Source organism: Synchiropus splendidus, chromosome 17 (genome assembly GCF_027744825.2).
Source record: "Synchiropus splendidus isolate RoL2022-P1 chromosome 17, RoL_Sspl_1.0, whole genome shotgun sequence".
Classification (NCBI taxonomy): domain Eukaryota; kingdom Metazoa; phylum Chordata; class Actinopteri; order Syngnathiformes; family Callionymidae; genus Synchiropus; species Synchiropus splendidus.
This window is the reverse complement of record NC_071350.1, coordinates 16,351,880-16,375,425: the sequence shown is the minus strand read 5'-3', so window position 1 is coordinate 16,375,425 and position 23,546 is coordinate 16,351,880. Positions and strand designations below refer to the sequence as shown.

The window sequence follows — 23,546 nt, the reverse complement described above, 5'->3', positions numbered from 1 at the left end:
ACAACATTAGGATGAAGTATAGTCTACATTCATCCTTGTGTTTGGAGGCTTGTCTTGAAATGTGTTCCCGCTGAAAGACATTAACTGTGATGGAATGAAGGTAAGGGTCAGTGCCACAGCTCCAAAAAGCCATGCGAGTCCACGTGAGTGATGGAACTGAAGCAAGATCAGTGTTGGCACGTGAACTATCTGTTGGTCGACCTGACGCCCCTCCCTTCTTCGGCACAGTGGTCCATGTGACTTGAATTCAAATGAGAATAACGTATCAGCAACACGACATGGTCCACCCTTGGCAGCATTCCAACAAAAACACTAGTCTGGACAACGTGGCGGAAACATAACCTTAATCAAACAGCGTGGTCTGCACATTCTAAACTGAAGCCCTGAAATAGGCTTCTGGAGATAAACCAAATCCATGTTCCTGCCGTGTCATTGCAACAATGAGCTACCCACCACATTAAAAAAAACAGTAGTGACCGTCCCAACGGAGGGAAATAAGGTGATGCCAGAGCCAAAAAAACATCAAGAACAATGTCCAGCTGAATTGGAAAGGCACTAAGTACATAACAGAGAGGAAAACCCACTGGACTATTTTTTTTTTTTCATTCCAACATTCCTTTCTATGTGATCGTTCCAGACACGTTCTGAAACACCCACGGTTTGGGACTCAGGCTAGGCCCGTACCTAATGACCAGTTTGTGCATCCTGATGAAATGCCGCCAGCTTAACTAACCTGGCGACATCACCACAAGTGTGTCATGTGGAACAGTTTCGAATCGATTCACTCCAGTTGATTTGGCTTCGGGAGGCCGTCGATGTGGCGCAAGGGTTTCATCTCGGTCACTTTTCTGTCGGCGGCGATCGACAGCGGACACTTCCACTCGGCGGGATGGTTATCGACAGGCTTACAAAGCGCGATAAACCGCTGCAGAGAAAAGAATGAAAAACCAGGATTAACAACTGCTGTGGTTAAAGAACATCTCTGACAGACGATCGTCTATATTTCAGTTATTAATATCCGGCCTGGTTCAGCCAGACTTGGCGGACTTATCAACATCCAACCAATAAAGGCGCGGCTTCCTGGTTTAAATTAAAACCGGAAACTGTCGTAAGACATTCCAAAGCTGAAATCTCATCTTCATCTGAAATGAAGTCAGATGCAGGAAGGAATGCAAATTTGTTTTGTTTTGAGTTTGCCGCCGCGGGCTAGACGGGAAGCTAGCCAGAGTAAAGAAGAACATAGCCGTCTAGAAATCTGGTGGAAGGAGGATTTTCACTTCAAAAACAGGTCCGCTCATTCGATGACCCAGGACTCTGTGATGTCACACTGTATTCTGGTGATTTGAAACTTGATACTGACCTCTCGCAGCGTGCCTTTCCCTTGCAGTATTTTGAATAGCACAAACAGCGGGATGAGGGAGAGAGAGACGGAGGCGATGAACCAGCCCAGGATGTTGGCCCAGAGAGGGTAAACGTACGTGTTGCTGAACTTCAGTGGTGAGTATTTGACAATGGAGAAGATAAACGTTCCCTGTGGGGAAGCCCAAACAAAACAAAGTGTCACTCTAGAAAAAAACGTAGAATTGAAAATGGTTTTCCTTGTCAATGTCTGTGTTTTCTGTGATCCACACTGAGTCTTTCTGTCGTGACCTAAACAAATCAGAATACCATTGCTGTTTTACCTATTGTGAAAAATTGATGCGCATATACCAATTTTGCAAAATTCAACAACAAAGATAACATTCCTATGCTAATGGCTACATTGAAAAAAGCAACTTTTTGTCATTAACATGCTTTAAAAAGTGAATTAGCCTCGGAAAAAGTGTCAGACATTTGATCGCTTTCCCACTAAAATGGCGCTTTACAAAGGAAATGTGTGTCTGAGGATTACGTTTGCTACGTGTCACATCTCATTCAGCTGTCTATTCACTCATTTTACCAAACATTTTGTCTCGCGATTGGCTGCATTCGTGAAATGCTGCTTTTGGAAGAGGAGACTGGACATATCGAGAGGGCTGTCAAATGCAAATAGATCTGTAGTCTCAAGTCTTGGTCTAGTCTGCGAATGTTGCTGAGGGAATCAATCTACAGTTGATTCACTCAGTCAGGTTGGTGTAGCCCCCTCAAAATATTTGGAGTAAAGGGAGACATACAGTGACTCGCACACTCACTCTACAGACTTGAGTAATAAGATAACATCTGTATGCACTTCACACATAGTGTTGAGAACATAGTGTTGCCATAAAACGGACACAAACGTCCTGCTGTGATGCTGCAGCACTGACCGACACACACCGTGAGATACTTACAACGCAGATGGCAGGAGTGACGTAACACCAGCAGTACTTCATGAGCGGGTGCGGGCGATAACCAATCATGTCGGTGATGTTGCCGTAGAAACGGTCCACGCCTACGGCGACAAGGCTTTCAGATGAGCATTGAAGAGCACCAGGTCAAACCTGGATGACTCACCGTAGACCCAGGCGATGCTGACCGACTGGCAGAAGGAGAGCAGGATGAGAGTCATCCCACTACAGACGTGGTGGTCCAGCAGTTGCAGCATGTATAACCCCCCCTGAAAGAACAGCACCGACCAGTGAGGTGGCGACCTCAGCACTTGAGTTTACTCTGTGTACCTCGGTGACCAGAGGCAACCCCAGGACACAGGTGACGCTGCAGAAAGCCAGCAGCACCAGCTCCCGGCGATACCCTTGATTCAGGTACTTCGGAAATAGGTCGACCAAAGACGTCATCAGACACTCGATACCGACAAACTGCACCGAAAAGCCACGCATGAGAATACTTCAAAACATCCGCTGTTTTGGGACGTGTTCACCTGGCTGTCCAGGCCGAGGAGAATGATCATGAGGAAGAAGCACACGGCCCAAACTTGTGGCATCGGCATCATGGCGACGGCGCGTGGGTATACGATAAATGCCAGGCCCGGACCTACAGAAAAGGACAGTGTTTTGGAACTTTATGAAAGGTCAGGGATCTGCAGGTGGTGGAGCTGGTGTGGACCCTCTTGGACATTAGGTGGAGAGTGCCAACTGTAAATCGCTGAACGTCACATCAAACCTTTCACCCTCTTCACCCTGAAATCAGTTCTCTTCCTGGAAGCTCCTCACTGCTATAGGGTGGACCTTAGGTTCCCAAAGTTACACCAACCTGACTGTCTATTTTTGAGTCAGTCCTCTGACTTCAAACTCAAGAAAACTACAATGTTGGAATGTATGTAAATATACCGACACTCATTTACAAGATTCCCACAAGTGTGAAGGTTAAACAGAAAGATCATGGGAACTCACTCACCAGACTCGGCAACTTCAGCGATGTTTACTCCTTGTTCATACGTCATGAAGCCCAAAACTGAGAAGATGGCAAAGCCCGCCACGATACTGGTGGCGCTGTTCAGCAAGCACAAGTAGAAACAGTCCCTGAGGAAGACGAGACGTCAGCTAAGGGGCGCGACTTGGTGTTTTCAGTCTTCGCTTACTTGTAGCAGTCGTTGTTAAAGGAGTTGTAACTCCCGAGCGAGGTGAGGAAGCTGAGGCCGATGGCGTACGAGAAGAAGATCTGAGTGCCGGCGTCCATCCACACCTGTCAACGGACCACGATTTGTAGGAACTCTATTTAATGGAGTTGAATTTATAAATGTACCTGTGGATCTGATAGGCGGCTGATGTCAGGATAGAGGTAGAACATGATTCCATCCAGGGCTCCGGGCAAAGTGACGCCGCGGATCAGCAGCGCAAACAGCATCACGTAAGGGAATGTGGCAGTGAAATAGGCAGCCTGGAATAAAAGAGGGATACGGCCAGTTAGTTGTCACTAAACTGCTTTTGCTAATGCGCAGTGGTCAGGAGTTCCTCCTGCTATCTCTGTCCCAGCACGTCTCTTTGAATAATCTTCTGGAATGCCAGTGTTTGAGTCAGCGTTTGCAGCGAAACCCCAGGGGGGTCATTCAGTGTGTTTGATGCACAGTGAACTTTGGGACCCCATGCTACTTTCATTTAGACCAGGTCTGGCTGGTTTCTTGCGACTCTTCACCAAATGAGCCGTGCTGCTGAGCTGCGAAACCGGCCGCGGTTTTGGTCATGTTGCTGTTGAGATGATCGTTTTATCAGGAAATAAATTGAAAAAGTGAGAGCTACTCGGGCAAAATTTCAAATCATGATTCGAAGACTTTGAATTGTGTTTATCTTTGAAAGATACACAATACACCCTGACGCTCATGCATTGGTGATGGGAGAGTCCGATGAAGCCGAGTCCAGCATGTGCCCAGGATTCTTGATGGGGCAGAGGTCTGGACTATGTGGTGGACACCTTCAGTCCCATCTGCCCGGAGCAAACTCTTGGACTTGGACAGAGCTGAACTCCTCCAAACTAGAGCTAGACTTTCCACTGTTAGCTGATCCTCATCCCTCCACATTCAGCAGAGAACCGTTCCAGCGAGAAAGAGTGTTCCTCTTACCTTTCCAGTGGACTTGATCCCCTTCCAAACACAGAAGTAGCACAGAACCCAGGCCAGAACCAGACACAGAGCCAACTCCCACCTCAAGTTCCCCACATCCTCAATACCAGTGGAGATGTTCAGAACCCGCCGCCTGAGGGAAACAGCGGAGCATTGGTGGACGACATGTGAGACCGGAGTGATGAAGGGAAGTCACAGGAGTCACTGATAATGAAGTCTTGTGTGAGTCGAAGCCCTTACTGCCAGAACTCCAACACAGGCAGGGTGCTGTTCTGCTTGAATGCCATGCTCAGGTTGTGGCTGCTGAAGTCGGCGCACGAGTCTGTTGTGGCAGAGTGGCATGTGAGGAGTGGCAAGCTGAGAAGTAGAGAGGCTACTGCTGCTCCTACCTGTGTTCCAGTAGTTTCCACAGGTGGCCCACGGCAGCTCTGAGCTGAAGGACATGAAGAGGTAGAAGAAGGCCCAGGCGATGATGATGATGTAAGACGTGGCACCGAAGGCAATGATGAGGTGGCTGGCGTAGCCCATCCCTGCAACCATTCCGGAGACATCAAAGACTGTGAAGAGGTGCGAAAGCTACAGCTCGGGGGCCTAGCACGGCCCGCAAATCATTTTCTATGGCCCGCAAGGGCCACGGTGCGGAATGTGGGTCACAATCCGATCTTGAACAAGCGTCTAAACCAGAAAAACCTCAGAAACTCAAACATCGATGCAGATGGAAAACTGGATTTATGTTTGTCCTTGAAGGAGAAAAATAAACAGATCTTGTGTCGCGATGCGCCGCCATAGCGCCGCTCTACCTTAAAATTAGCCTCCAATAAGTTGAGTCTGTGTTCTGTTTGATAAGTTTGGTGACTCAGACCCGGCCGAACATTTTGGCCCCCTGAGACCTGACGTGAGGTTTGTAGGCTTGAGAGAAGAGGAAGCAGGGGAGATGGAGGAGGATGATCCGCCGTGGCCACCCCTGAAGGGAGACGCCCAAAGAAAAAGAAGAAGAGGACCAAACTGGTGACAGTTTAGCCAGCAACAACTGCTCATGAGGAAACACTTTGTTTTTATTGGCATTTGCGTCCTCCACAGGTCAGCTAAACTCCATAGTAAAACGTTACGAACCACAGTAAACAAACACGCATCCTCTCAAGAATGTAGGTTTTGCTGGGTTTTATAGATGTGGGCCTGTTCAGTATAGAACTGCATTCCCGAGGGTCTTGTTGCACCTTTTACAAGCATCCACACCTCCTGTGCCACGCAGCCTCGGATGACCCCAACAAGTTTTCTGGTCGGCTGACGCTTGAATAACAAACGTGCGACTCGTGAATGTGCAGAACTACTGTCGCATTTTGACTGGCGTCTGATAAGTTGAGTTAGATGATGTGACTGGGCCCACAAATATTTATTGGATACATGATATTATCGTGTTGGTGACATAGTGCCGCCGCGCTGAAAGTGACAAATTGAATTTTCCAAGGGATTGTAAATCAAAATTCATCTGTTCAAATGATCTTGCCAGAACACTGCTGTGAGGGTGACGCTCCAGTAACTGGATTTCAAATTCTGGAACCAAATGGAGTCCAGATGAGAGACTCGTGTCAGCCGATTCATAGCGTTTTCAGACCCAGATTTGAAGTAGGGTGTTGTTTTATTTTGGATTTAATTTAATTTCACTTGTATTTGTTTAATTTAGACCTCCGTATTAACTAAAAAGTATTTTTTAGACTTTTTTTGTCTCTCATTCTCACGTTTTTATATTTCATCCGACTTAAACAAAACAGCTTCACTCTTTTTTTTTTTTTTTTTTTTTTTTGAAATTTCATCTTTCAGCGCAACACGGTAAACTCGCAGATGCGTTCAAGGAAGCTCGTAATCCGTAAACACCGCCGTTTCAGGTCCACCTTCGCACAAACAAGTGGGCGTTTTTAGAAACTTTCTCATTTCAAAGTTGGCTTTACCTTGGAAGAGCGGACAGATCTTCCTCCAGCAGGTTATCCCGCCTTGCCCGGTGTACTGTCCGAGAGCCGTCTCCAGGAAGAAGAGCGGAATCCCGCAAGTGCACATGAACAAGAAATACGGTATGAAGAAAACACCTGCGGAGGTTCGTGTCGTTTTAGTTTAGTTTTTTTTTTTTTTTGTGAATCAAATTGTTTTATTTTGAAAGGGTGAGATGACAAACCTCCGCCGTTCCTGTAGCACAGGTAGGGGAACCTCCAGACGTTCCCGGGTCCGATGATGGCTCCCATCACCGTGAGGATGAACTCCGCCTTGCTGCCCCAGTTCCCGCGCTCCTTCTGTTTGTGTCCGACTGGCAACGCCGCCGTGAAGGCAACATGACTCTCCCCCATGACTTCAGACCGTGGGTTCTGCTTGGTGGCGCCGGGACTATCGCCGACTTTTTAACTTGGAGGGTGAGAGGGGTTCCCTGGAGGCGGTACCAGAAGAATGGGAGGGAGGAAAAAAAAAAAAAAGGTCTTCTGCAATTATGAGATTAAATAAACTGCTGTCAAATGCAGACAGGAGCAAATGATTTCATGGTAGTTATTATATATTATATAATGAGTTTATGAAGGAGAAAAAAAAAAAGATTTTCTGGGGTTTTCAAGAACGTGTGTTATAACTTTTAGTTTCAGAAGCTCACGTCTTCTCGGCCCCTCTGTTTCGTGACAGAGGCAGCTGTCTTCACCACTTTGTTCATCCGTCATCGGATCGTCAGTTGAAGAAGCTCAACTTCCCTTCGAAACTTCCTGGACTTTGCCTTCATCTGGATGATGCTCCGCTCAGATCTCACCTGCATTTAATGGTGATGGAGGTCCACCACCGGCTCCTCTTGTTTTCATCACCGATGCAACCCGCTTGTCGTCGGTCGACTTCTGAAGAATTAAGGCTCAAGTCAGATGGAGTGGGGACGGTGCCTTGAGGGACCTCTGCAGGCCAGATTTTAGCGCTAGTTTTGGCGACGTTGCGTGCGGATCACTTGGTTTTGAATAAACTTCACGGGAGCTCTCGTCCCAGTGAGCCGTATTAAAGCGCCATTTCTGGTTCAAAGACTACTGTTACTGCGAGGACAGACACTGAAGGAAATCGTTGATGCTGTCTTTGACTTGTAACAAGCGCCATGAGTGTCATATTGAGCCGCTTTCAGAGCTAAAGGATCTCATTAAGTAAGCAAATATACAGAGGAGGATTAAAGCGGCGGGCTGGACCCTGGGAATAGCGTGGGAATTCTGCCCCCACCTCATGTTTGTCTTCTTGGGGAGTCTGCTGTCCTACTCTCTGAAGGCTTGAAGGGCACATTCTTGTGGTGTTGACCCTCACAGCAGAGGAGAAACCTTTTTGTCTGGAAGGGTTCAAGTTGGCTGAATGGTGGGGTGGAATTGGACTCTTAAGGGGCCAATGTCGCGTCAAGGACGGGCCTGAGAGTGGACTTGCCCGAGAGATCTGTTGATCAGTTTTGAGATGAAATGCAACAAGAAAGTCGACTGCTTTCTGGATGCTTTCACAACTAAGGCTGGGTTTAAAATACAGTGATACCTTGGTTTTCAAACGTACCGGACTTTGAAAAAAAAATTGAGATTTTTTTGCTTCGGATTTTGAACAAAAATCCAGAACTCGAACACCTCCGAAAAAGCCGGAAAAACATAACGTGCGCGGAGCGATCAGCTGACCCACAACGCGCTTTGTTATTGTGTATAACGCAGCCTCTGTATGCAGACGTGTCCCGTTAGCTACATTTACTGACTGTTTTTTCTTCATACTGAGGTGTAAAACCTTTCCTGTCTCCACCCCTGTGACACTCCAGTGTCACAGGGGAGGTGCTGGAGCGCTCACTCCAGGGTTTGATGTCCTGTTGTGGGCTGGAGCTGGGACAGGGATGAGGCCAGTCTGGGACAGAGCCTGACTTGGTTTATGACTTTGTCACAGCCAAACTGCACAGAAGCGCACATTCAGAGCTGGACACGCACCGGGCACCTCTTCACTTCTGGAGAGACCTCACTCACTCGGCAACCCCTCCCACATGCAGCGGCCACACACATAGAGGAACAGCCACCTGCAGCACACACTCGACATTCACTCCTACAAAATCGATTCAGATTTCGAACACATCGTTTCTCGAACGGCTGTCTGGAACAGATTGTGGTCGAGAACCGAGGTACCACTGTAGTTTATATCCATCTGACTCTCTGCATGGCCCAATGTCAGTTCATAAAATGCTGGAACGGATTATTTATCTTGTTTCTTTAAAGTGTTTTGTCAGTAAATGGAAAAGCGGATTGGAAAGGCACGACTCGTGTTCCTGCTCTCACCTGTGGTCGCAGGCTTCAGGGAGTCAACCGCCGACATGACAAGAGATGGTGTCTCAGTTGACCTGGCAGTGTCTCGGAACATTCCTTCCCAGGATGAATTATAAAATGTAACGGTCATGCCACGTTCGAATGCTCAAAAAGAACCGCTATCAACATCGAAGTGGTGATGCTCCGACTTCAAGTAGATAAGGTGACACTCTGAAATAAAAAAGAACACAGCGTGCTCGAAACCTGACCCTGATTTTCAGAGCGATGCGTGCTAGTAAAACAATGGGGTCCAAAAAGCTGCTCCAAACAAGTTCCCGGCGGCTGGTATTAATCAAAAGGAAATGCAGTTGGATACGCTGACAAATATGATTCCAATTCATCGGCGCCAATATGTCGCCAGACAACAGAAAGACAGTGAATGTTCAGGATGCAGCACTGCAGGCGAGGATATTTCAACCAATTCTGACCGCTGAAACGTTGAAACACTAAATCTATCAACCAAAAATTACCACTCTGACCCAAATCTAATGTAGAACCAAAGTCTCTTGTTCGCCAGGTTCTGACTTTGAACCTTCCTCACAGATGCAGAGTAGTGGTGACCAGTGTGGCTGAACCAGGAAGTGATGTCATTTCCACTCTGGCTCCGTGGTTTGTCTCAACCAGTGTTAAAGCTCTGTGACGGCATAACTCCTCCAGACGCTGACTTAACACCGATTCATAGATGATGCTTTGGAATAGTGGCGTTCAGTTAAATGGATAATGATGATAATAATGAACAAAGCGGGGTCTCTGTTGCTGTGAGACAGCGGGGGTTCAGTGGTAGTTTGGGGAGAGCCGGACTGCGGGTCGCGGCAGGTTCCTCTGCTGGAAGTCAGTGAGCTCATCCCGGCTGCACGGAGAGGAGGGCGGGGCTCCCAGCATCATCACCGCCGGCCATTGTACCGAGGTGCTGCCGCCGCTGCTGATGCTGAGGACATAGCCGGGGATTCCCGCCTGAAACCAGCATGTTCTGGAGAGCTTTTCACGGAGATTAGGCTCCGGGGAACCGCAGTGTTGTCGAGGTAAGCTAAGCTAAGCTAACGTGCAGTGTTTCTTCTTCGACGGCCACAGTGAGAGGCAGCAGGCCTGAGTCATCTTTGCAGCCGACATTTTTTTTTTCCGGGCAATTAGCTCCAAACCACGACGACAAATGGTCAAATTTGCCGGTTTATGAGTGGAAACAGAGGGGCGAGTGTGTAAGCTGCGGCCCAGCGGTGATGGGGAGGAGGTCTGCGAGCGAGGCTGCTTCGCTCTAAATGGCTGTCCAGCTCGGCGGATGCTCCTCTGGCGTCCGTCTGCTGCTGCTGCTGCTGCTTGTTGTATAAGCCCGTCTGCTGGAGCCGGTCACCGGCTGGGAGGAGGCTGCAGTGAGGTGATGCTGCTCCATGTCTGCGGCCGCCACGCTGGCCTGGTCCCGTCCACACAGCCCTGCTGACCACTGATGTGGGCCGGCGGCGATGGTTTCACGCTCCACAAGCGTCGCCAAGTTAAGGAAGGGTTGACACACAAACGCACGGGAGCAGCGTTTTGGGCATCAGTCACTGCTATATCTGGGTCGGGAACCCTTCGGACTGAGAACGCAAATGTGATTCCACAAGAGCCACTTGTATATTTTTAAATACTGAATACCAATACATGGAAACAGAAGACTGTTTTGTGCATAATGGAAATGACTATTAGAGTAATAGTCGAAATCTGAAGCCCTTTTGTTTTCATTTAGCTCCAATGTTTGTGTCTTCCACACAACTAATGTAACATCTGGAGTTTTCTCCAATAAAAAAAATAGATTTCAATATATTTCAAATTCAGTCAGTTGTTATTATGATAGTTTTTCATGTTGCGTTAGCTTCAATATAAATGTTTTTTTAACTTGCTAGATTTCATTAAAAATGAGGCATTTTCTCACTGAAGAAATTAATAACACATTGAAATGATAAATTCTCGATGGACCTAATCTTATATAGTTTGGTAAAACCTTATAGTTGCTTCAAAGTTGAACACATTTCTTCTTTGAAGGTTGTCTGGATTTTGGTGCCACACATGAATTTAGACTGGCTTTGGTTGATCATATACGCGTTCCCTCTCCATTCTTTTGCCTTCTGAAAGCAGTGTTTTGGGCATCAACCTGGGCTCTTTCACTGCTATATCTGGGTGGGGAACCCTTCGGACTGAGAAAGCAAATAAAACCCCAGATTTTAAAATGTAAGTGCACAAGAGCCAAGTATATATTTTAAAACACTGAATACAAATAAATGGAAACAAAATACCAACTGTTTTGGGGCATAATTGAAAAAACTATTATAATTCTTTGTTCAAATTGGTATTTTCACCTGATCTTAAACCCTTTTGTCCCACACAACAAATGTAACATCTGGAGTTTGTTTTTTCCCCAATTAAAAAAAAATACAATTCAATATTTTTCAAATTTAGTCAATTGTTTTTCCTGTTATTATGATTGTTTTTTTATGTTGCGTTAGCTTCAACATAAATGGTTTTAACTTGCTAGATTTCATTAAAAATGAGGCATTTTACTCATTAAATAAAATTGAAATAATAAATACTCTATGGACCTAATTATATAGTTTGTTAAAACCTTATTGTTGACCACATTTTTTCTTTGAAAAAAATCATGTACGCGTTCCCTCTCCATTCTTTTGCCTTCTGTGCTGCTACTGAAAAAAGTAATGAATATTTTACTCTCGAACCGTTGTTGGTTCAACTGACCCCTTCAGTTTTAGTGATGAATTAACACCAGGTAGTTAAAGTTAGGCGATTCTAGCAGTGTGGTTGTACTCTGGTGGTTCTTATTTAGGACTCCTAAAACGTATGTTGCCTATCATAAAATCATATAAATGATTGCTGTAAAACAAAAACCAAAAAAAACTGAAAAAACAAGGAAAACGCATGGGTATGATGCATTAAAGTAGCATTCACCTGGCAGGTTAAAACAAGCATTTTCTCACCTGAGACTTGAAATCCAATGGCAACAAACATTGAGAAGTCAGTGAGAAGTGAAGGCATATCTTTGACTTCTTATGATGTAGTTACACACTTGTCTTACCAGTAAGACGAATATTTCCAGTCAGATGGGTGTTTAACTTACCAGTAAGACGAGTATTTGCTGCTTGAACGGCTCTTTGTTGGGATGTTAAATATCCAAACATGTCGTCCTGTCTGGCCATGTGATGTTGTCTACAGAAATAGTTAACAGATTGATGTCTCCACTGAGGAGAATTGATTCAGCTTCTCAATGCAATTATGATTATTTCCGTTGATATCTTCTCATCTCGTCACACATGCTCATTCATTCTAAATAAGTTACAACGGATTTTCTACACTGCTTGCATGTAAACACCAGATGAATCGCTTGAAAGCCCATGGTTGTCGTCGTGGCTCAGTTTGTGCTCTTTTGATGGTGTTGTTTTTGTATAGTGTTATATAATACATATACCACTAATATAATGTAGTGTAAACAAGAAACTTGTTGACTTGATCACACAAAAGCCAAATTATACAGAAGGTCTGGAGAGAAATGTCTCCTGGATAGAATGGAAAATCTTGGAGACAAGTGAATCACCTCAATGGTGGAGATTAAAATACTACAGATTTGTGACTGTTGAAAAGCAAAACGTTTCTGCAATGAAAAGCTCAAACATGTAGGACAAATCTCTCCAACCCAGAAAAATTAATAAAAAATGTCTTGATGAAATCAAAACATTGAAAACCAGTAACCGTAACAATACGCGTATCGATGCGGAGGCGTCAGAATCGATATTTCACATTCTTTCATACAGTTTCCTGAAGGCTCTCTGAAAGCTGCTCCATGCAACAACTACGTATTGGACATACAAGACTGTTTTCTTAAAAATGTGTGGGGGTACACATGTATCATGACCTGAGCAACGTGATACGTATGGTGAGGTTGTTGGAAATAGCCAGCCCTACACAATACCATATCAATATTTTACATCTACAATATAGATATTTCTAATGTTTCAAGTTTATCGAAGCTTCTGACTGCTCTTTGTCCCTTTCAGCGCCTTGTGATGAGAACTCACAAGTGTTCAAGCCGACAGAAGTCATGACATTTGGAAGTGGAACACAATAAACCCACAAACCCAACAAACTGATGTAGCTCTGCAGCTAAGGCGTAAATGCTACTCAAGTTTGGGACACTTTATTTCATCTTCTTCTTGCTTACTCAATGTGTCGTATCGCTTCTCTTGTATTGTTCGATCGACAGATTCCTGCGACGCAGCACCAGTAAAAACCAAAGAACAAATTGATCTCGGGAAACATAATCAAAACATGGAAAAGACAATTCGATTGTGTCAAAAAATGATGGAACAGGTGGAAGAGATGACCTGGGGGAGAAACAAAACAGAACCATTGAAATAAAAGTCCAAAAAAGTTGAAGATTTAAAGAGAGGAAAATGATAAAGTTCACGGAAAAAACAGATACTGCCTGGATTTTGTGGTGATTCTCAGGGCGGTTGTGTGGTTGCTTTAAATAGTTTTAAGGTGAGTTGAAATATGTCTAGTAAGTGTTGTTTCATCTTGTTTTCTGCCGCTCTGCAGTGATTTCGTTCGGAAGAATGAAGAAGAGGAGGACCTGGGAAAACATCAGGAGCACCGCGGCTAGTTTCTCTGAAGACCCAATGAAAGCATTCCAAGAAACCCATTAGTTTTTGAACCGATGGCCAAGAAAGGTCGTGCAAAGGGCGAGAAGCCCGAAGCCCTGATCTCTGCCTTGCAGGCAGCCAATGAAGATCTCAGGTCCAAGCTGACTGACATCCAGATCGAGCTGCACCAGGAGAAATGCAAGGTATGACATCTGTTAGCGATGGTCCACTTATGTAAGAAGAGCTTTCATTTATTTATGTGTGTTTAAACAGAGCACATGTTAACATGATGCATGTGACATAAGTAATGAACAGCCTCTGCAGGCGTGAAGCAACATGGATGAACTTTTGCTCTCAGTCATTCGGGTCTCCTTGTACATATTTACTTAGTCATCATTTCAATTTTCTTGTCGTGTCATGAGCATGTAATAGTGTGTATTCACTCGCCTGAAAACATGTTGTAAACTTGTAAACGCAATAAAAGATTTTTCACCAAGACATCTTTGCTCTGCTCCCGGCAGGTGAGCAAGCTGGAGCGGGACAAGGTGCAGGAGGTGAAGCGAGTGCGAGAGCAGGAGCAGCACCGCCACACCGCCACGCTGACGGAGCAGCGGGCCAAGTGGCACGAGGAGAAGCAGAAGGAGCTCCAGGCCCTCAGGGAGAACCTGACGCGCCAGCACGAGCAGGAGCTTGCCCGCCACGCCAAAATCAAAGACCAGGAGAACCAGAGGCTCAAAGCGGCTCTAAACGCCATACGAGACGGGAGCGGGGAGAAGGTGAGGATCCCCGTCTGCACGTGTCAAGCTTTGCCTCATTGCCTCTCTGCCTCAGGTCCGGACGGCGTTGACCCTGGAGGCCAAAGAAGACGCACGCCGCTTCTTTGACCAGGAGAGAGTGAAGCTCCTGCAGGAGATTGTGGAGCTGAAGAACGCAAAGAAGCATACAGACGAAGCTCTCAGCAACATGATCCAGGCGGACAAGATGAAGGCCGGAGACCTGCGGGTGGAGCACCAGCAGCACCAAGAACAGATCTCCAAGATCAAGTGGGACTGTGAGCGTGACATCCGCCGACTGGTAGGTCATGCCGCTGCGCCCAGCGAAGACGGGAGAGCTGCTCTCCTGAAAAACAAGTGGGTCGGATATCTAACCTCAAACCTGAAGAGCTGCTTGCATAAGACCCTGAGGCGTCACGCTGGGGGGGCGAGACTGGGCTGAAATGAAACGTCACCCTTCTTAGTTTGGCTTGTCCAGTTGAGTGAAACTGTTCATAATGCCATTTTGCTCTCAATATTTTATCATCAAATGTTGCGTGAGACTGCAACGTCGATCTCCCTGTCACTGCTTTCACACCACTTTTATTAAGTGTTTAGAATGGCTCAGCGTCCAGGGCCGTGAATCGTCATCCACTCTGTCTGAGTTTCACATGAATTACGTCCTGACCTTTGACTGTTGTCGTGCAGGTGGATGAAATCAAGGCCAAGGACCGCACCATCTTCTCCCTGGAGAAGGAGCTGGAGTCTGCCACGGGTTTCCTGCAGAAGCTGCAGCTTCAGAAAGACGCGCTTGATGAGCAGCTTTTCCTGGCCAAAGAGGCCGAGTGTGGCCTGGGAAGCCCGAAGAGGGAGATTCCAGGCAGAGCTGGCGACGGAGCTGAGCACTGTGGAAGCCCTGTGAGCACCCGACACCGTTCCTTATCTGATCATGGTTTATCCAAAGCTCTGTAACGCTGTAAACACCCCGTTAATTCTGAAAGGTCATCACCGGACTGCTCAGATGAGTTTCCCAGATAGGAGCAGGAGTTTCGCACACTAAACAAGGTCACAACATCCCATTTCCACGGCTGCCGCGTGTCAGCTCATGACCACTAATGCTGTCATTTCATTCCCCCCAGATGAAATTTCCTTGTTGCTAAGCAGATTAGACGTTGTGGATGTCTCCGGCAGCCCATGTGTCACATGTTAAGGTTTTACCTTTGAGTAAAGTTCTTCATGGTTGATGGGCATCTGAGGGTGGCTGAATGCCGACTTCCTTTCATGGTCAGTCAGTGGCACCTGTGTCAGGTTGTGTTTGGCTAATCTGCGTGTGCTTGACTGGTTGGAGCAAAAACCTGCATCTGGAATAGTTTGGTTGCCCCTGCTCTAAAACGGCTGCGTCACAAGCTTTATAAAATGAATGAAGGCGTGAGCTAGTGTGTCGCATCAGTGCAGCTGCTTTGAGTGCATGATGTGTTTCCACTGTAGCCATGAGCAACGGCGTCCCCATTCCCTTCCCCCCCGTGGTCTGTCTGGGTCTGTGTGTGATTCATTCAATTTTCGTTGTGACTATTTTCCAGCTATTATTGATCAAATAGGCACACACATAAATGCTATTTTTCAAGAGTTAACTACTGCCGGTTATTTTTTTTACAATTATCCGGTTTTGCTATTCTGTTTTCTGCACAAAATGTTTGTTTTATGGAATTTGTTGAGCCATTATTTTGTTTTATTTATCATTTTGATTTTCTTTTCACAAAGAAAATCGAATGAACGAATCATACGTGGATCTGTCTGACCACAGGGTTTCAGGACGTTAATGCTAGGATAAAGATCAGCTACTCAAATTTAATTTTCAAATTTCTCAGTCGAGAAAGGGTGGAATGTGTTGTCCTGACTCATGTGGAGGAGACCAGGTATCTTGATCAAGAGGTCTGGACCCTTAGACAGGGACAAACATCCCCTGGACTGGAGACACTCCACACGCCGGGGAGAACCAAGCTTAGCTCCTTGCCATCCAAGAGAGACTCAGAGTAGAACCGTGGCTCTTCTGTATCGAGGGAAGACACTTGGCTCAAGCATCTTTCTTGGACATACTCAGAAGGTGACGGAGTCTCTGCAGTGGAAGGTCCATTAGACTCTTGAAGGAAATGCGAAGACAGCAGGGAAGCTGGTGATACATATGAATCCACCAACCTGCACAAGCTGGAAATGCTCTAGTAAATGTGTGTTGTTTTTAACTGTATTTGTTGTGGCGCAGGACATGAGGAGAAATCAGAGACGCGTCGCAGAACTCAACTCAACAATCCGTAAACTGGAGGATCGGAATTCGCTGTTGGTCGATGAGAGGAATGAACTGGTATTCCAGTGTTCACCAAATGTCATTGTGCGCATTTTAACACAGGTTTGTGTTGGCAGCTGAAGCGCGTCCGGGAGTCAGAGAAGCAGAGCAAGCCCATGCTGGAGAAGAACAGGCTGATGAGTAAAAGAAACGACGACCTGACCCAGACAATCCACAAGCTGGAGGAGAAGCTCAAGGCTTTGACCAAAGAGAATGCAGAAATGGTTGGCTTGCCGCTTCTACCGCTGCATTAGAGTCAGCTGTTGAGCGATGTTGTGTTTCACAGAAGGAAAAGATCGGCTCCCATCCGCCTCTGAAAAAGCTGAAGTCTCTTAATGACCTGGATCAAGCCCAAGACGACCAGGAAATAGCCTTTCTGAAGCTCCAGGTCCTGGAGCAGCAGACCATGATCGACGAACTCACACGGGTTCGTATCATCAATCTTCCTGTTTGTGATTTTGTGAAAATGATTTTGTGATATGGAGGATGTATTTGGTCGTTTCTGGGTCCAGGACCGGGAGAAACTGCTCAGGAAGAAGAGACATAAAAGGAGCTCAAGGTCAATTAAGGTACTGAAGTTAGCATCAACTGTTAGCACAAACTCTCTCACAGTTCGAATAGTTCATCCTGGAGGTGGAAAGAGTGACTGATGTGTGAGTGTGTAACTTTAAAAGTCTCTGGACCTCATTTAGGATCTATTTATGTTGCTGTTCCTTACATCAAATGAATTAAAAAAAAGCTTAAAATATAGCCAGCAGGGGGCGATAAACCAACGTTGGTTTCTTTGGCAGAGGCACATCGTCGTCGACACATTCTTCGGTTACGACGAAGAATCCATGGACTCCGAGACGTCCTCGGTGGCTTCCTTCAGGATGGACCGTACCCCGGCGACCCCAGATGAAGACCTGGAGGAGGTCTGTATTCAGAGTCACGTGGCCGTGGAAGGCTCTAAATCCAGGTGTCTGCGCGGAGCTAGGGTTTGGCCAACGAAGAGTCAGAGCTACGTTACCGCCAGCTGACCAGAGAGTACCAGGCCTTGCAGCGCGCCTACGCTCTACTGCAGGAGCACAAGGGAGGTCTGCTGGATGCAGAGATGGAGGCTAAGGTGAATGACCACTGTCAGTTATATGTGTGAAAATTCACACTCTAAATAACACGGGAAAAGTGTTCTGTATGCAATGATTCTTTCGCTGAACACTTCAGTTTATACGGTGGTAAAATATCAGTCAAATATGAAGTCTTTAGACAAGGTGTGGACACCCCACTTTTGACGTCGCGGTTGTCTTTCAGGCGCAGGAGCAGCTTCAAGCAGATGTTCTCAGGTACAAAGCCAAAATCGAGGACTTGGAAAAGGAGCTGACCCTGAAAGGACAGGTTTGACCTGCTAGTATTTGGAGCTGCAAGACGAAAGGAGGGTTGTGTAAATGTAAGATGTGTCCATCAGGATTCCAGATGGGTGGAGGAGAAGCAGCTTTTCCTACGGAGAAATCAGGAGCTGCTTGAAAAGGTTTGATTCACATCCCACCTAGTGAAAACAGGCAGTCGGTCACCTCCCTCCTTTGGTCCGTCCAGGTGGAAAAGCTGGAGTCAGAGCACAGTCGGGCGCAGCAGGAGCTCCAAGACTCCAGGGACCAGAATGAGCTGTTGGAATTCAGAATATTGGAGCTAGAGGTGAGAATGACCTTGTTTTTTTTCCCACAGATTCCCCCCCCCCCCCATCGCTGTAAACCGAGCAGCATCGTCTTCAACAGTCATTCCACTGTTCATGTTTAATGTTTCGCGGTGTGTTCTGTGGATTCCTGACTAACTGATTCAAATTATTATAAAATTATTTCCAGGTTTCTGGGAAGTAATTCAAAGAAATTCATTGAAAGAGAAAAAGAAGGGTATTTTTAAAGTGTGATGCCGCAGATATGACTTGGATTCTTTTAGTGGTGTTCTGTCAACATTACACAGCTGATTCTCTCCATGCTGACTGTGTCGAAATGTTGAAGGTTGTTACGCTCAAGGCCATAAGCAGCTACGTTTTCAGATTATTTTACTTCCTAGACGGTTGTAGTGGACCGTCTTAAGGCACGTTTACAATCGCTTTCTTATCATAGTTTCATAGCTGTTTTTAATGCGAGAAACTTTCAATGAGAACACGACTCCTTACTGAGACACAGATTCATGTTGGTTTCGTTTTGAGAGTTTTCAGACGTGTCGCCAGGTCCCGCGATGCACACCATCCTTTCGCACAGTTGCGATGTTTTGTCTATTATATTCATTATAAAGTCAAAATAAATTCATTTCACTGGAACACTGTATTTTACTGACAATCTTACACTGCACAGTTGAAGCTTAGTTTAACTCTAACAAGATGTTGGAGGCCAGGCTATGAAGCGTCTTGAGTGAATTGATTTAACCTCGTCGACAGACTCATTCAATTAAGGATCAGACACTTGCGCAGCTGTATGATTCAGTCTTGTCATGAGACGCATCATAAAGTGTTAAAAATCATGTCACAGACACATGAAAAAAAGGACTGCCAGTCTTGTCTGACGCCGATTTGATCACATGACATGCGTGTGACACGTCGAAGGTTGTAAACGCTCAGTCGTAGGGCGACATCACACATGACGTTTGTCTTCCCATCACAGGAGCGGGAGAGGAGGTCGCCTCCATTCAACCACCTGAGGATGCATCCTTTCTCTGAGGGAGTCAGCGCCCTGCAGATCTACTGCATGAAAGAGGGAGTGAAGGTGCAGACAAGCATGACAATAACTCTGTTTATGAAGTCAATTTCTCAGGTAAAAGAGAACAAAATGTGCTTGTACAAAAATGGTAAACGGGACTCCGGATTAAATGGGCCAAATAAACGTTGCAACAGCGCCCCCTGTCCCTTGCCCTTAGATTTTTTTATTTACCAGTGGAACTGATAAAAGCGCCAGTTAACCGCCACACAACTCTGGACATTAGGAGCCGTCTTTATTACCAGCTGCCCTGCCTTCATATTTGTCTCCTTCTTCTCGCAGGACGTTTGTATTCCAGACCTCATCAAGCTGTTAGATATCCTGGGAGACAACGGGGTAAATGGTCCTCTCACTTCTACTCATTACTCTTCATTCAGATTAACAACCTTCGATTACTGTCTTTACAGAATTTAAGAAATGAAGAGCAGGTGGCGATAATCCAGGCCAGCACGGTTCTGTCTCTGGCAGAGAAGGTCAGCATGAAGTTGCTGCACTAGTAGGGTTAGCAGTGCTTCACCTGGGTTTGTGTTTGCTGCCCTCTAGTGGATTCAGCAGATAGAAGGGACGGAAGCTGCCCTGCACCAGAAGATGATGGACCTGGAGATCGAGATGGTGAGTGGCGAAATTCTTTGATGAACTTTGACCTCGATGTGTTCAACGTGACCTCTGTGTCCAGGAAATGTTCTGCAAGCAGAAAGGGTACCTGGAGGAGGAGCTGGACTACAGGAAGCAAGCGCTGGACCAGGCCTACATGGTGAGGTCATCCTCCTCCGGGCGCCATGTTTGTTTGACACACCTTGTCTCGCCGACTGACACTGACTAGACCCTCTCCGTCCAACTCATAGCCTCCCCACAAGAGTCCTACCTGATCCTCGGTCAGAGAACTGATGCAAACTTTTGTGTCTCCACAGCAAATCCAGGAGTTGGAGGCAACGTTGTACAACTCCCTACAGCAAGACAAGGTGGTTACGTCTGACATATGAAACACTCACTTCTGCTGCTTATTGCCTTTATGGGGTTGAAGTGGGTGGAGTCGATCTCTACCACAGAGAGCAAGAAACAACTGCCTGTCTGTCTCTGGTCCTCGAGACAGCCAAACATGGCTAGTAACAGTGATGGGCTGGTCACCCATGGGCCATGGCAGCAGTAAACATCGGAGGATTACGGTCCTGACTGGGTCCCTCCCTGACAGACCCCCCGCTCCTCTGCAGGTGATCAAGTATGGACAGTCTCTGGACGAGCATCAGAGGGATGAGCTTCGGACCTCGGTGGAGAAGCTGAGGAGGCAGATGCTGAGGAAGAGTCGCGAGTATGACTGCCAGATTCTGCAGGAGAGGATGGAGCTGCTGCACCAGGCGCACCAGGTCAGTGTTGCGCTCTACTGCTATCATAACCTCCTTCACTGAACCCTTCAATGACCACTGAGTTGGTGCCTGCAGAGAATTCGGGATCTTGAAGACAAGACCGAAATCCAGAGGAGGCAGATTAAAGACCTGGAGGAGAAGGTAGGTGTTCCTCAAACAGACCTTCTGAAAGTCTACGTGGACTCACTCTCGCTGTCTCTGCTGATACTAACAAGCTGACTGACTCCTCCCTGTCTTTGTCCGGCCCTCTTCCTCCTCCCCGTTTGCAGTTTTTGTTTTTATTCTTGTTCTTTTCTCTCGCGTTCATCCTCTGGCCTTGAGGTCTTTGGAGTGTTCCATAGCTGAGGTGAGTCCAACGGGCTTCAGAACGCCTCTCCTCGCCGTTAACCACCTGTCATTCATGCTGTGACCGCTAGATGGCGACGATGTCATTTTCTACTCCGCACTCACGTGACAAGAAATTCATGTCTTCTGAACTCCTGCTCGCTCTGACCAACATTTTCTCACTAGACTTTGAAGTTTATGTTTTACTGTTGCAATCAATTCATTCACAGTGAGGCTTTTCCTTTACATTTTGAGCATTATACAGTTGAATTAATGACTTTAATTCCGTTTTCAATGTGTAAAAAAAGCAGTTTATAAAGAAAAATAATGTTAAAGTAAAATGAGTGTAAAAAGAAATAAATATTTAGATATCAGAATTCAGATTTGTTATACATTTATTTATTTGCACTAAACTTTTTCACTTTTCATTTTTCATTTATTTATTATTATTATTATTATTATTATTATTAACAGTGAAGACTGGTTTTTACATTTTTTTACATATTAAATGGAATTCCTAAACAGCTCAATCTCAGATTTTGAAAGGAAAAGTTTGTGTCTTCCATTGTGAATGAAGTGAGTGCAGAAATATTCCACAAAAGAAATTCCCACGTCATATAAATTCCCAAGTCTGCTGAGACACATTTGCTCCCTCACTTCACCGCAGTCCAAGAGACAGAAGTGTGAAAGGTTCTGTCTTGTATTCCAGGGTGCGTGTCAGCGTGGAGATGTCGTCTGTGACTGCGATGTTATTTATGTTCGGGATAAACACGGAACTGTGGCTGCTGTCAGTTTTCGGTGGACGTTTTGTGCGTCGGAGCCGTGGGAGCGTGTTTTTTTATTTCATTTTATTTTTTTTACTTTGGCCGGGACTGTGATTCTCAGGATGACGTCCACGCTGCGGTTTGGAGGATTTTCGGGAATGTACGAACACGGCGACATGCATGCGAACACAACTGCATCTAAACTCTTAGAGACTCTGTCCAATCCAAACCAAAGCCTGGGAAGCCATCGCTCTGCCGCACAGGGTCGCCACACGTGTCGCGCACGTGAAAGCGCCCGGCTGGAGTCGCGCGGGAGCGAGCGAGTCTACTCAGGGCCCATGAGAGCGACGGGATCATCAGAGGCGGCCTGTTCTCCTCTTTACCCACTGAACGGTGCTAACTCGGACTGCTTGGACCCTCCCGATTCAAAGGGCGCCACAGAGGTGCGGGACAAGGGAGCGACGCTGGACTCAACCTGCGGATCATGGAGATGATTTCGTTTCTCAAAGACCAGCAAACGTTTGTCTGCTGTGTTTGTTTTTAAAGCGCTCACATATTACATCCCAGAAATTCTATGCTGTAACATAGATATATATGTAAACACCTCTGTTGATATGTACATGTGTATGAATTATTTCACGTAGTAACTACCCTTTTCTCAGTTCTGTGAATAGCCCACCTCCCTCCCACCCGCCGATGCAGCTCGAGCAATTTTTGTTGTTGATTTATTGTGGTGACGGCTGCAGATATCCACTTTATTTTGGGGGAAATTATAACCGGATCATGAATGTGGAGTCAGTGCCATTCGTCGTTCATTCATGCTTCAGTTGGCCAGCAGGGAGCGCTGTCTCCCGCCCGAACAAACTGGTTTCAGTTGTCCAAGTGTTCTGGTGCGGTGGTTGTCTGAAGGCTGAGAGAGATGTTGGATCAGGACCACACTGTGACGTTTTTGCTGCATGTTCGTTCTCGGCCGCTGGCAGAGTGGCTTGGTACTCGGATCATTCCTGACGCCATCTTGACGGTGGACTCGTCTCACCTCTGTGGATTTGGAGAAGCTCGTGGAAGTGCTGGAGTGGGTCCAAACTGAAAAGTCCCAGTGTACTGGCAAGATAAAAAGATCGATGTGGACCACTCAGTGGCTGAGGATGGAAGGACGCCCCACAGAAACGAAGGTCTCGCAACAGAGAGTCCCTCACTTCATTGTCCAATTTTCTGGGGCTGAAATAACAACCAGTGATTCCTGCTTCCTTGTGTCGGAGAACAAGTCATCAGCGTGAGCGAGACCCCGCCAGCGTGCCACTCACCTCTCAGGCTTTAGACACCACGTCGTACAAACTGCCATCATCTTCCTACGACTGAGCGTTTACAACCTTCGGCGTGGCTCGCCGCTGGACTCTTTTTGTTACAGTCCACTCCTAAACTTCACAGGGGAATGATCAAAACTGTTTTTGTGCTAACGTTGCTGTCCAGCAGTTGCCTTAAATGCACTTTCCCCCTCTCAACCATTGTTGGGACTCATTTCTTCTATGGTTTTATTTGCCGCCATCTTTTCATTTTCTGTCTTCCGACCCGAATATCAACCGTTCTGTCATCTAGATTCATGGTTAATGCTGTAAAAAATATAAATAAAATCCATGGCCTTTGACTCCAGCTCTGTTGGTGGATCGTGTGTGGTGCCCTCGCAGCAAATCTTTCTCTTGGCTAATCTCATTTCTCTCCTGTGTTAGTGAGTTTAAACAATGACCTCACGTCCTGTGAGGTTGTTAGGATTCATTTAAGCAGCAGCTGCTTTTGTTGGCTGGATGAGAGTGTGCAAGTTCAGCTGCTGGTGGCCGAGCGCAGCTGCTT

At 46.3% G+C, this 23,546-nt stretch overlaps 2 protein-coding genes across 3 annotated transcripts; one reads left to right on the top strand and one right to left on the bottom strand.

The window, feature by feature from the left end:
• Nucleotides 1-667: 667 nt before the first annotated feature.
• Nucleotides 668-6,813, bottom strand: LOC128748097 (sodium- and chloride-dependent GABA transporter 3-like). Its single transcript, XM_053846492.1, has 14 exons — nucleotides 6,645-6,813; nucleotides 6,424-6,558; nucleotides 4,864-5,004; nucleotides 4,715-4,796; nucleotides 4,475-4,607; nucleotides 3,661-3,795; nucleotides 3,497-3,600; nucleotides 3,313-3,437; nucleotides 2,837-2,949; nucleotides 2,637-2,774; nucleotides 2,473-2,575; nucleotides 2,310-2,410; nucleotides 1,361-1,531; nucleotides 668-925 (listed from the first exon to the last, which is right to left on the bottom strand). Exons 1-14 carry the CDS (start codon nucleotides 6,811-6,813, stop codon nucleotides 782-784), a joined length of 1,794 nt encoding a protein of 597 aa, XP_053702467.1. The 3' UTR covers nucleotides 668-781.
• A 2,644-nt stretch (nucleotides 6,814-9,457) lies between these two features.
• Nucleotides 9,458-23,364, top strand: jakmip2 (janus kinase and microtubule interacting protein 2). 2 transcript variants are annotated; one of them, XM_053847055.1, is made up of 24 exons: nucleotides 9,458-9,821; nucleotides 13,378-13,624; nucleotides 13,943-14,197; nucleotides 14,253-14,495; nucleotides 14,882-15,091; nucleotides 16,434-16,532; nucleotides 16,592-16,738; nucleotides 16,801-16,941; nucleotides 17,027-17,083; nucleotides 17,306-17,428; nucleotides 17,491-17,619; nucleotides 17,805-17,888; nucleotides 17,959-18,021; nucleotides 18,087-18,185; nucleotides 19,154-19,255; nucleotides 19,529-19,582; nucleotides 19,654-19,719; nucleotides 19,790-19,858; nucleotides 19,923-20,000; nucleotides 20,158-20,208; nucleotides 20,458-20,610; nucleotides 20,686-20,751; nucleotides 20,880-20,956; nucleotides 21,644-21,792. In XM_053847055.1, exons 2-23 carry the CDS (start codon nucleotides 13,496-13,498, stop codon nucleotides 20,928-20,930), a joined length of 2,469 nt encoding a protein of 822 aa, XP_053703030.1. In that variant the 5' UTR covers nucleotides 9,458-9,821; nucleotides 13,378-13,495; the 3' UTR covers nucleotides 20,931-20,956; nucleotides 21,644-21,792. The 2 variants fall into 2 exon arrangements, with proteins under 2 accessions (XP_053703030.1, XP_053703028.1); XM_053847053.1 differs by lacking the exon at nucleotides 20,880-20,956 and having other exon boundaries at nucleotides 21,644-23,364.
• The last annotated feature ends 182 nt before the right edge of the window (nucleotides 23,365-23,546 follow it).

What these genes read in the sequence shown, in the direction of transcription:
- jakmip2 (XM_053847053.1), top strand. Translation starts at nt 13,496, where the DNA reads ATGGCCAAGAAAGGTCGTGCAAAGGGCGAGAAGCCCGAAGCCCTGATC. An exon ending in TCAGAATATTGGAGCTAGAG is followed by an intron (nt 18,186 to 19,153) that starts GTGAGAATGACC and finishes TTCCCATCACAG; the next exon opens with GAGCGGGAGAGGAGGTCGCC. An exon ending in ACTCCCTACAGCAAGACAAG is followed by an intron (nt 20,209 to 20,457) that starts GTGGTTACGTCT and finishes GCTCCTCTGCAG; the next exon opens with GTGATCAAGTATGGACAGTC.
- LOC128748097 (XM_053846492.1), bottom strand. Translation starts at nt 6,813, where the DNA reads ATGGGGGAGAGTCATGTTGCCTTCACGGCGGCGTTGCCAGTCGGACAC. An exon ending in TGGAAACTACTGGAACACAG is followed by an intron (nt 4,797 to 4,863) that starts GTAGGAGCAGCA and finishes CTGCCACAACAG; the next exon opens with ACTCGTGCGCCGACTTCAGC. An exon ending in GCCGCCTATCAGATCCACAG is followed by an intron (nt 3,601 to 3,660) that starts GTACATTTATAA and finishes GTCCGTTGACAG; the next exon opens with GTGTGGATGGACGCCGGCAC.